Genomic DNA, 13,059 nt, shown 5'->3' with positions numbered 1-13,059 from the left:
TCTTTTTCACAGCTGAATAAATATCGGTCACTTTTATACCTACATTGAATAAACATGTTATCTACACATACGTTTAAGCTCTATAAAGCACATTTACACAATTAGCCATCAACGTGTTTTATCAAAAACAACTGCTCATGGAGCATACAAGAACCAAAAAGATTTGATGTGCGGCCATATTTGATTTTAGCAAAATGTGTTTGTTTGGTTCCAATGTAGCTAAATGAGCTCGAAATATGAATTGTTTTCTCTCATAAATATCGTTTTGCTTAAGTGGTCATTGGCATGACGTCAACATGTTGGGTCCTATTTGTGGACTGTATTTTTTTTTTAAATGCAAAAAAACTCTGTGTTCATCTTAATTTGAGCAGTTAAATTGGATAATTAGATCTGTTAGTAAAGCTAAATAAAGGAAAGTTTTAGTTTAATTTAATGTATTATTGATGTTTATCAAACATGACATCTGTAACTGATACACTCACAAAAGCTATAAAAAAGATTTATTTTTCTAAAATTCAAACAGGCATCAATATTACAGAAGTAAACATGAACAAAAATGACAGACACCTTGAACACAGTAACAGATTAAGATCTTTTTACAAGCTAAAACAAATAAAACATGACAGACACTAAAACAAAAACGGAGGTAACAAGTATTAATTAATGCACAATTCTATCATATTCCATCATCTGAGTTTAGTTTCAACTGACCAAAACATTTTTGCAAGACAAATAATACTGGGTGAGAAGTGGTAAAATGATGAACATGATCATAAGTAGTGAAATGAAGGTCAACTGGACAGACGTCACCGATCAATTTAACATGAGATGCTGGAGGTGGACAGGATGTGCTCTACCAGGTGTTTGTACACCCAGGCGTCGCCTTTGAGCCGTTGCCGACGGATACCGACTACCTCTGGCTTCTGCAGCATACACACCTCCAACTCAAACTGCATGGTCATCTTCCCAAAGTCCGACTGTGTGTGGCACTTCAGAGTATAGCTACCAACAAAAATCAGACATCGCAATACCTCAGAAATAACTTTCTGTTCTGATTAATATGTATAGGGGTTGCCAAATGTGTATATATAACTGAACTTACCCTTTCTGAATGAAGTCTACGTTTTTCTCCGGTAAGATGGTGAGAATCTGATTGAGCACTTGATCAGCATCGGTGTGACTGGTGAGTGTCACGTTGTATTGAGCCTGAAAAACGTGATTTCAAGTTATAAAATTAGATGTATCCAAGTAGGAAGAGTCTTCAAAGTACCAACGACAGCCATATAAAGGCGTATCATCAAGACACTTCCTGCAGAGCAAAAAGGACAAAGAATAGAATCAAAATGCAGATGTGAAAGTAACACGGCTGAAACCTTAATTTTGCGTGGCCCGTCTCGTGGTCCTCTCTTCTTGCTGGGGGTGAGCATTGTGATGACTTTATCTAAGCCTCTTTCCAGACTGCCAAACACTTTCCCACCCTTCCGCTTCTGCCCACTGTCCATCTGACAGCCTGCCAGGTCCAGTGATCGAGACCTGGAAGCGTGAAGTACAGTTCAGAATGGCACCAGTGAATCAATGGCATCAATAGCATCCCTGAATAACTTATTTTTGTTGCAGTACTGATGTGCTTCTATAACTTTAAAAATGACTTATTATTTATTTCTGATTGAACACTAAAAGGAACAGTTCATCCAAAAATGAAAATTCTCTCTTCATTTACTCACCCTCAAGTTGTTCCAAATCTGTATACATTTCTTTGTTCTGATGAACACAGAGAAAATATTTGGAAGAATGCTTGTAACCAAACAGTTTTCGGCCACCATTGACTACCATATGAAAATTTGCTTTATACATTTCTTTGTTCTGTGAAGATATTTTGAAGAATGTAGGAAAGCAAACAGTTCTGGGACACATTTGACTACCATTGTCATTTCCCCCACTATTGTAGTCAATGGGGTCCAAGAACTGTTTGGTTACAAGCATTCTTCCAAATATCCATCTCTCTGTTTATCAGAACAGAAATGTATTCTGATTTGGAACAACTTGAGGGTGGGTGAGTAAATGATGACAGAATTTTCATTTTTGGGTAAACTGTCCCTTTCAGGGCTATGAAATAAAAAGGATTTGAAGCCGAAATGTGTCTTTTTCCAATGTTAAAATACTTCTGCACCCAGATTCATGAACAGAAAAATAAACGTAAGCCAGGGAAGGTAGACTAAAACAAGTAAATTTGTTTGAACTTATACACTTCGTTTTAAAATCCCATAATTCATTTTCAACACACACTAACTGTCTCTACCTCCTCTCAGGGCTAAAGGCCAGGATCTCCAGCTCTCCCTGATGGCTGCTTTGCTGTTGGTCCATCTCTCTCCTGCGGGACGCATCTTTAGAGGCGCTGGCCGCTCCTGCACACACACAGAACACAAACACATGTCACTACATGGTAAACGCTGCCGGCAGCACAGGGAACAGTGACACGTACACCTGTCAGTACGCGCTTCGGGAGTCATCTTAAACACGCACACACACGCTCCGTCCCTTGTGTGCTGCTGTCCGTTCCAGTGCACGAGGTGCTGTGTGACAGTAACGAGGTGACCGCAGTGTATGTTGGGACATGAATACTTTTCCCAAGGCACACAAACACACACTCATTTTGCTCAAAGTGAATCAAACTACTGTATAGATACTCTACGGCACACCAAAAAAAGCACTAATTGCACTAATGGTACTCTGTGTTTAATTGATTCAGCTCACCTCTGTTTGTGTCATTGTTTGTAATGTTGTTATTGGGTGTTGTTGCTAAGGTTCTGTTGACTCGGGCGGCCTTTCTACCAGACACTGGAGTTCGAGGAGCAGGCAGAGCAAAAATATCTCCGTCTGCACTAGTGACAGCAAGATTTTCTTTATTTTCTTTGGTCCTCTCACGTTTCTCCGGCTTCTGTGGGCGGGGCCTTCCTTGGTCCATGTAGGGGGAGTGACCAGTTTCATTCCGCCTCTTCTCAGATGTGACAGAGGTGAGAATCTAAATAAGAGTTTTATATAATTTAGTATAAAACTAAATGCTAAACAGAAGGCACTGAACTGAAAATGCACACACAGGTTTGGAATGGCATGAGTGTGAATAAATGATAACAGAATTTTATCTTTAAGTCTTTCATTATCACTGGATAAGATTAAGAATGATGAAAAAAATACTTGATACAGATTACCACTCCTTTAGAACCATTCGTTAATCTTGGAATATTTACTTAAGCATTTTCTGATATTTTCAGGTTTTCCATTACCACAATCCAGCTTTATAAATATTGCACCCCTAAGACACTTAAAGTGATAGTTCACCCAAAACATTTCTGCGGAACACAAAAGTAGATATTTTGAAGAAAGTTGGTAACTGAACAGCACTGGCCCCTATTCATTTCTATTGTATGGACACAAAACCAATGCAAATAAATGGGGGCCAATCAACAACATTCTTCAAAATATCTTCTTTTGTGTTCTGTGGAAGAAAGAAAGTCATACAGGTTGGAAATGACAAGAGGGTGTGTAAACGATGAAAGAATTCTTATTTTTGGGTGAACTATTACTTTAACCCCAGGGTGACTATTTCTTCAATTGGTGCCGTGTATGTCACTTTGGATTTAAAAAGGAGAGCGATTTCGAGCTTAAAAGCAGCACTGGACAGATAGAAAAAGCAGACAAATAAAGAGAACAGGGTGGCTAACCATGCGTGGAGTGTTTGTGGTGTGTGTGTTCCTGGGTGTGAGAGGGGTCCAGGAGTTCTCGTCAGCATAGCAATCAGGGGGGAAGACCATAGAGCCCAGCACCATTGGGTGAACGCCATCATCATCCTCATTGAAGCGTAGACACTTCTTCAGCTGAGACACACAAACACACACGCACACACACACACGGTGATTCTCCTGTAAACTACACAACATTCCTTTAAAACATCAAAACCAGATGGTGACGACAGTGATAATAATAAAAAAACAGCACAAGCTTCATTAGCATATGACTTAGAATATAGAGGAACCATGAGATTTTTAAAACTTGCGTTGGACATTGTGCAAGTACCTATGAGTATGTGTGGGGGACCAAAAATACATAAAGACATTTTGGAAATATTTCATAGCACATGTCCATATTCTCACAATAACAGTCAATATTTGTAGTTGACGTTTTCACTTTTTTGAAAATGGCAGATTACCACCATTTACTGCAAATGTGTGAAAAAAATACTTTTTCAAAAGGTCAAAGAACACTGTTTTTTTCTGACAAAAACAAACTAGGAAAACAGTTGTGTAAAACACAAGTACACTCACTTGTATGTCCTGTAAAGGTGAATAGGTGGGGTCAAGAACAGGGCACTCTGCTCTCAGACGCACAGGACGACCTTGACGCTTTTTAGTCAGCAGTAAAAGATAGGTTGCTGTCATGTGGTCATACTTCCACTAAAGAAACACACAAAATAAACATTTATCTGTGAGACATTTAAAATAAAGTCTTATAATAGAGAATTGTACTAAGTCACATCTCAGTGTATAAAGGTAAGTGGCTATGGCCGATGGACTGGCATCTACTGACACCTAGTGGCCATAACTATTAATCGATTTCAAAACAGCTACTTAATGCTGTTACTTAGCCAATTATTACAATTCCAGTACTAAAATGTAATTCATAAAAAACTCTTAAATTTTTATCTGCATATTTACGTTGACATTTAGCAGACACTTGTATTCTGACTGTTTCTGCACGCATCTCAGCATGCCTGAGTGACATTTCACTCTGGATGAATGACCATCACCTGCAGCTGAACCTTGCAAGAACAGAACTTCGTGTAATCCCGGCCGACCCAAAGATTCATCACAACCTCTCCATTCAACTGGGCTCATCAACCATTACACCTTACACCAGAAACCTGGGCGTGGTAATCGATGATCAGCTTAATCATGGATCGTGTTGCCAGCACCACCCGGTCCTGTAGATTCCTCCTCTACATTAGGAAAATTAGACCTTTCCTGTCCAAGCTTGCTACGCAAGTCCTAGTCCAGGCTCTTGTCCTGTCCAGACTGGACTATTTCAAAGCGCTACTGGCTGGACTCCCAGCTTGCGCAACCAAACCTCTACAGATGATCCAGAATGCAGCGGCAAGAGTGGTCTTCAATGAACCGAAGAGAGCGCACGTCACTCCTCTCTTCATTAGTTTGCATTGGCTCCCTATAGTAGCTCGCATCAAATTCAAAGCTCTGCTCTTGGCCTACATGACCACCACTGGTTCGCCACCCCAGTGGTGTAAAGTATTGGAGTAAATGTACTTAGTTACTTTACTTAAGTATCTTTTTGGCTACTTTGTAGTTGTACTGAGTATTAAAGATATTAGCAACTTTTACTCTCTACTTAACTACATTTTTGAACAAGTATATGTACTCTTTACTCCACTACATTTGTAATGACTAATGCAATTACACATTACATTTTGCATGACACCTATCTTATAATTAATATTGCCAATTACAGGGTAATGAAGGTACTACAATCTTGTGGATTTTGCCCTAATTTACAAAAACTTGTCAACATGTCTTCTTTATATGAATATGAGTGCAGTATCAGGTAGATGTCAATCGCTGGCGGTTTATACACGGTTAGCCCTTACCCGCTATTTCTACAGTAATATATTGGCAACACTGTTGCCAGCTAGTTGCTGTAGGTCACACATCTACAAAAGCTCTTATTTTTAAAACTAACTCTTCCTAAATGTGCTCTAAACATGTTTGCTCAAAATTTGACCATGTGGTGGGACTATTGCCATGAAGTGATGTAAACCAGTAAAAAGAATGTATAGTATTTCAATTTTCAAAAGTGCTCTCACACTATATAGACAAAATATTAACCTATAGAATGAGTCGGACACAGAGAAATGAACAATCCACATATGAATCTCAACAATGGTGACAATCAACTGAACAGCTTCATGCTGCAATGCATGCTGGGTACATAGTACAAAACTCATTCATGATTGTTTGTCACCATTGATGAGGTTTGTATGTCAAGTGTCTAACTGTGTCTCAATTGCAAAGAAAGATTTTCTGACAGAGATCTTTCCATTATAACATGTAATCACTTTACCAAACATATCTTAATAAATCTTAAATGCTATATTATTATTATTTAATGATTGAATTCTTTCAGATGTATCTTCAGTTACTAAGCAAACATAAAGTTGCGGTTCCTGTAAAGTCCCTTTCAGTGTTATTGTATAAGTGTACATTTTAAAGCTACAAGAAAGTCAAAGAGTCCAACCAAAGCAAACACTGATCGCCATAATGGTGACTTAAAACATAATTGAACCACTATGAACTAGAGTTAAATCTCAATAAGATCTTACACAGATGACAGAAATAAAGTGAAAGTGGTGTCTGTAATATGTGAAGATGTTATTGATGTTTGTGTTTAATTCTCCTCTGGTGAAATCTTGACAGATTTATTGTGTTCATCTGTTATTTACACTTGTTCATCTAAGACTGTGTGACTTAAGTGCGTTAATAGATTCTTTAATAATGTATCTTCAAACAGCCATTGCAGTAGTTTACTGTAAAACACCTACAGTAACTAGCAGGCAACAGTGTTGCCAATATATTACTGTAGAAATGGCAGGTAAGGGCTAACAGTGTATGTGAAATGAGGACATGACTGCAGCTGGCGATGAGGCCCAAACCAGCATGTCCAGTGCAAAAAGGCTTTGACTTTTTAATTCTACTTAACATTATTTTATTTATCTGTTATATTGAAGAGACCTTTTTGAAGGACTTTGGTTTACTTATGAGCACTTGAGCTTAAATGAGACTTAGGGTGTTTGTAATGACGTAGGTTATGGTGTCGACCATGATTTGTTGCAATTTTGAGGTGTTCAGTCTTATTATGATTTAAGAAAATAAATGCGATTGCTCACCTCACAAATCAACTGTTTCTAGTTTTTCACTGATGTGTCTCTTAAGTGTTGAGGACTAGTGCTGCTTTGAGCCTACATTCAGTATGAGTAAAATACTCAAGTACTGTTAAAATCAGATACTCGAAGACTTTTACTCAAGTCGTTTTGGAATTGGTGACTTGTAACTTGTAATGGAGTAATTTTCACTGCAAGGTATCTGTACTTTTACTTAAGTATGGTTTTCAGGTACTCTTTACACCTCTGCGCCACCCCCATTATCTTCACTCGCTAATACAGCCAATTACATACCCGCGAGATCCCTGTGCTCTGCAAACGAACAATAAAGGGAAAAAAATCACTCTCCCGTATCTTCTCTGGATTTGTGGAATGATCTGCCCGCTGCTACAAGATCAGCAGAATCTATAGCCATCTTTAAGAATCGTCTGAAAACATATCTCTTCTGTCAGCACCTGACCGATTAGTACTGACTTCTATTTCTTTTCTACACTTTCTATCCTTAAAAAAAACGTAGCTTTGTATACGTTGGTGGGCTATATGAGACAAGTTTTTACTGCACTTCTATGGTTTACCTCATTTGTAAGTTGCTTGGATAAAAGTGTCTGCTAAATGACTAAATGTAAAGCGACATGCGTATTAGGGATAACAATGGAAGCAATTGATAAAAGAATCAAAATAATATAACCACCCAGTATTATAAATAAAGGTTATATATTAAAGGAGTCATATGACAGGGCTAAAAACGAATATTATCTATTGTTTTAGATGTAATGCAATGTGTATACATGATTTAAGGTTAAAAACGCTGTTTTTTCCACATACCGTGCATGTTTGTATCTCCTCTTTGCCCCGCCTCTCTGAAACGCCCAGATTTTTAACAAAGCTCATCTCAAATCTCATGATTGGCCAGTTAACCAGTGCGTAATGATTTGTCGAATACTGGAAGCGTGTGACGGAAATGTAACGCCTCTTACCCTATTTGAAACATCAGATTCCAAAGCAATTGTGCCGACAGGTACGCCCACCTTATTTGCGTATACATTTGGGCGGTCTTAGTCAACTCATACCACGAACTGACGTAGATTTGTGGGGGTGTGGTTACACGAGGCGTTTCAGGCAGGTCTGGGTGACCATTCGCTTTTAGATAGAATGCATCTTTTGTTCCGACACTTTCATTTTTGCAATTTTACATGTCTAATGCATGCATGGGCAACTTATAACACACAAAGACACAGAAAAACACGTGTTCGCGCCATATGACCCCTTTAATTGTCTTTTTACATGATGAAACAATACCAGCAAAATCTGGTTTCTCTACCTCTGACACGATTTGGATTGTGCGTTGTCTGGACTGTTTGAAAGCCACTGCCATTTCAGTGATGCAGTCATCATCGATGTGACCTAACTGTATACAACAACAAAAGGAAATTATACAGGCGTTTAGAAAGTTAAAGGGCTAATGTCAGGTAATCAAGAAGAACAGCCAGAAATAAACATTATTCAATTTCAATAAGCTATCAATAAACAAGCAGTATCTACTTCATTCATCAGGTACACATAACTCGGAAGGTGTAAAAATGTTACAAAGATAATAACAGGGCTTATCTTACTGGATGTTTACTGTGCCACTCCACTGGTGTGCCGTAGCCCTTCATAACCCAGGGGTGATCAAGCAACTGTTTCACTGACAAACGCCTCTTTGGGTCCACCTGCAGGTGAAGAGAATGAACCGCAGTGAAATTGCATTGTCTTTAAAAACACATTCGAACACACAGATCATGCACAGTACCTGCATCATCTGGTTCAGAAGTAGAATGCTTCCAGGTGAAAGCCAGTTCGGGTGACTGTATTTTCCTCTCTGTCAACATACAAGCATATGATGCTGAGCTCACATAAAACAAAACGTTATTACCTGTTTCCAGACAAATGGGCACCGAATTCATTAACTATTGGACAAACAGGCTTGTAAAAATGAATGGTAAATATGGATGCTGATTTAGATTAAACTGCATTTATAACTAATCTAGTAAATGATAGAAAAAAGACATTTTGGAACATGCAAAGTTGCTCAATAAACATCAACAAAACATTACAAATATGTCATAAATGCCCATTACAGCAAAAAGCTTTTATCAACACGAAGCGGTGAGTCTTCACATGATGCAACTTACTGTGATTTTTCTGTAGAGAACCATACAATTGTCATCATCAAATGGCAGATAACCACACAGCAAAGCGTAGAGCAACACACCCATACTCCACACATCAGCCTACAGCACAAACAAACAAGAAATACAGGGCTTAATGTGTAATTCCGTTAAAATGAGCTACTGAAACATAACCGTAGAAACACGCGGTGCACACTGACCTCAGAGCCAATGTACGCCTTGCCCTGAATGAGCTCTGGTGCTGCGTATGCTGGACTGCCGCAGCAGGTCATCAGTTCATAGCCCAAGCCACCCTAAAACCAAAGCAACATGAACATTAACAATGCCACACAAACCAACAGATTTCTTTAAAATGTTAATACTAAGGGAAACATATTTACATGACTTCTATATTACTTTTAGGTAACAAAATGTAATAAAGCATGGTAATAGCAATGCCAATATAATGAATTTGATGATTTATTATGAACACGTATATTTAATGTAAATGCAAGTAGTAGTCAAAGCAGACACATACACACCTTGGGTTTGGCACAGAGCCCGAAGTCTATGAGTTTTAGGTTATGATCTTCATCAATCAGTAGGTTTTCCTAAGATCAGATCAAAACTTTTTTTATATCACCAAACCCAACTAAATGTGAGAACTCATAAGCTATTCATAATCAAATGTTCTGTTTGACTAACTGGCTTGAGGTCCCTGTGAGCATAGCCTTGGCTATGAACGTAGGCCAACGCAGAGATGATCTGACGGAAAAAGACCCGGGTCTCCTCCTCTGATAATCGATCTTTGGCAATAATGTAATCAAACAGTTCTCCACCAGGACAGTACTAAGAGAGTAAAGAAAGCGAGATACATGTGAAGAGCAATCCACTTTAAACTCTAGAGTCACAGCCAGGGTAAAACATACCTCAAGCACCATATAGATCTTGGTTGAAGTCTCAATGATATGATAGAGACGACACACTTGTTGATGACTGAGGTTCTTCATTGCTTCAATTTCTATCTTAACTCGTGGCAGGTCATCCTAGACATAGATCACACACTTACAAATCAAACATCAGTCTATGTATTCATGCAAAGATGTTGCTTTTATTACGATAAAGCGAACGTCTTACCCCTAGATCTTTCTTTTCCATGATTTTGATGGCCACTTTCTCTCCTGTCAGTAAGTGTCTGCCAAGTTTGACCTTGGCAAACCCACCTGTGGGTGAGAAAAAAAAACTTCACATAAACAGACTAAACATTTAGTCTTGAAAAATATGAAGACATCTTCCAAATTTCTCTTATACACACAATATAGGCAGCAATCAATCACAAAACATAAGCATGAGACAATACCTGAACCAATGGTTTCGTAAACCTCATAGTGCTTGAGAAGTTCAGAGGTATTATCTGCAGGCATACCGATGGCCACTGGCGCCTGTCACCGAAACAGCATAATATATCAGATATATTTATTATTTGTTTAAGACCAACGATCAAGAAGCCTGTGTCACATGTTTGCAACATTGAAGAAATCATCAAAACAGAGTGTAGAGTTTAAGATTAAATTGCCAAATATAGTTGGTAAGTTTAATCTTTATTCAGGATATCATTATAACGTCACGTATTATTTAAACTAGGGATGCACGATAAATTATCGGCGGTATCGGCCGATAAATGGTCATTTTTAGTGTTTTTTAGGCCGATATATTATAGCCGATAAATCATAAATAATTTCCACTGGTTGAACTTCTTCAGCTGCACGCTGCTCACAGTTAAAATACAGTACAGTACTGTCTTTCTGTATCTACAGTATTTATGAATGTGTAAATTATAGGAAGAAAAGCATATTGTTTGAATCAGACTGCTGTCTGAATGCTTTCTGTCTTGAGACCTGTTAGACATGTGGCTATTAAGAATATTTCTCTGGGTTGCTCTAGAAGAACATCTATTATTAGTTTATTAAATAAAAACTATACCAGAAAAGTTTGAAGGTTAAAGAATCGTTAACTAGTGTAAAGTAGGCTTGGTGCATGACAAAGAGAACTAATGGTTACTTTTTTTTCTGCAGTTAATGTTTTCAAATAAAAGCAGTTGTCCACTTTTTGTCTTTTGTTTCAGTCTTAGGGAATTTTATATTAATATTTACAGGGCTCTAGACTAACTTTTTGCACTGGTTGCACTGGTGCTACTAACGTTTTTTCTTAGGTGCACCAGCACAAAAGTTAGGTGCACCCAAATGTTTGACCGCATCATATTTAACGCCGCAGTTTTACCAGTTCACTTTTTTTTTAAATCGCTGTCCATATAGGCAAAATTGACTTATAAATGATTAACTAACAATCTGATCAACATAAAGTTCTTTATTTGAAGCACAATTCTACAAGAAAGGTAACTTACTGAAAAAGTGTTGGTGCTTAAAGTGCTTCACTGAACTGAAATTTAAAATTAAAACATCTCAAGATAAATGGACCAGGGCTTGACATAACCTGGGAGGTTGATGGCTCCGTGTCAGAGCATTGCTTATGATTTTCGGACGGATCAGGCCTTAACTTAACATTATTCACAAAAAAGTTGTCAACCGTTCTTTTCATCTTCTCTCATCATCCGCGGCTACATCCACTCTGTTTAACTGACGGGCCTATAGGCTACTCACCTCTGTCTGACTGCAGCACACGCATTTTCACACGTACACACCAGAGGTTGCGCTAGACTTTTTTTATTGTGCGTCATTTTGACTGACAGGTTCGTAAAAAATCCGTCATAATCTATTATTACCCGTCACTATGGTGCAAGGTGGCTTTACGTGGTAATTAGTATGTTGGTGACGTCATCACGCTGTACTTGCGGTGCTTGAGTCTATAAAAATACTGTACAAAACCGTTTGAATACAACGAAAGTAATTAAAATGGTGCAGGGCACACTTAAAGAATGAGAGCTCTGCCGTTATCACTACACAAGGAAACTATAGCAAACATTACGGACAACAACCAATAAGCAGTGAAGCAAGTTTTACGTTGTTTATCATGTGCATAGTGTCTGGACTTTTGATCATCCCTTGTATGTTTTGCGATCGGATAACTCCCGGTGCTACAGACGGGGAGCTCTTTCATCTCACGAAAACATGAAAAAACTTTGCATGCCGTAGTTTACACAGGACTGGCGGGAAATGTGCATTGATACTCCTTCATTCTTCATGTTATGTGGTTTACTTTGTTTGGTGTCCCAGCGCGACATCCGACGGGTTTTCCCAGACTGTATCACATATGTCTAGTCAGTAAGCGGGTTCCATCACTCTGGTTTAGTTCGCATTTTGAAGTTTCGCATCAGAAACGAGTGATGGAAACGCCAAATTTCGAATTAAAAACCCTTAATTCGCAAAAAGTTTTTACGCTCGCTGAACCGTTAAATAGTAATATTTTAATAACCTTAATATACCTGGAACACTAATAAATACTGCTGCATGCCAGCTGCAATCACCAAAACATTGTTCCATTTTTTTCTATATTGCCATTAATATCATTACCGCAAATGTTCTTGAAATATGATATAGTTTTGAAGCTATATCGCCCACCCCTAATTTAAACCTGGTATGGTGAAAAGACTTACACATCGCTACTCTAATATTCATGGACTACTGTACCCTTTATAATCATCCTTAACTAAAAGCTGTAAAATACAGTCGTAGACAATGAAAGCCATTGGGGAAAAGACATGTTGTAACTAAGATGGTAACGTTAAATAAACAACATAACGTTACTCACCAGCAGTTCTCCGGCGTTTATTAACTTTAAAACAATGGAAAAAACTAAATACAAACGCGATAAAAATATTGGATATACTAAAATAAAACTGAATTCGTTCAAGTTTTCTGTTTCTATGTCTGCAAACCCGCATTAAATTAAAGCTGTCGAAACAACCTCCATTCAGACATGTTTTGAAATTTGAATTTCCCAGTTGCT

At 38.2% G+C, this 13,059-nt stretch overlaps 1 protein-coding gene across 1 annotated transcript; it reads right to left on the bottom strand.

The window, feature by feature from the left end:
• Positions 1-526: 526 nt before the first annotated feature.
• melk (maternal embryonic leucine zipper kinase) lies at positions 527-13,015 on the bottom strand. The gene is made up of 18 exons (XM_057332184.1): positions 12,862-13,015; positions 10,454-10,535; positions 10,231-10,316; positions 10,023-10,139; positions 9,799-9,942; positions 9,636-9,704; positions 9,315-9,407; positions 9,118-9,216; positions 8,736-8,804; positions 8,557-8,655; positions 8,265-8,351; positions 4,323-4,451; positions 3,723-3,875; positions 2,755-3,022; positions 2,300-2,405; positions 1,374-1,533; positions 1,103-1,206; positions 527-1,002 (listed from the first exon to the last, which is right to left on the bottom strand). The coding sequence occupies exons 2-18, from the start codon at positions 10,515-10,517 to the stop codon at positions 819-821; spliced, it is 2,031 nt and encodes a 676-aa protein (XP_057188167.1). The 5' UTR covers positions 10,518-10,535; positions 12,862-13,015; the 3' UTR covers positions 527-818.
• Positions 13,016-13,059: the final 44 nt, after the last annotated feature.

This window comes from Triplophysa rosa, linkage group LG4, assembly GCF_024868665.1.
Source record: "Triplophysa rosa linkage group LG4, Trosa_1v2, whole genome shotgun sequence".
NCBI lineage: Eukaryota > Metazoa > Chordata > Actinopteri > Cypriniformes > Nemacheilidae > Triplophysa > Triplophysa rosa.
This window is presented reverse-complemented; position numbering and strand designations above follow the sequence as displayed.

Excerpts from the sequence above, each read along its gene's own strand:
- melk (XM_057332184.1), bottom strand. The coding sequence starts at position 10,517 with ATGCCTGCAGATAATACCTCTGAACTTCTCAAGCACTATGAGGTTTAC. Across the intron at positions 4,452-8,264 it reads CAATCCAAATCGTGTCAGAG|TGGAAGTATGACCACATGAC; the intron begins GTAGAGAAACCA and ends GTGTTTCTTTAG. Across the intron at positions 3,876-4,322 it reads CACCTTTACAGGACATACAA|CTGAAGAAGTGTCTACGCTT; the intron begins GTGAGTGTACTT and ends TGTGTGTCTCAG.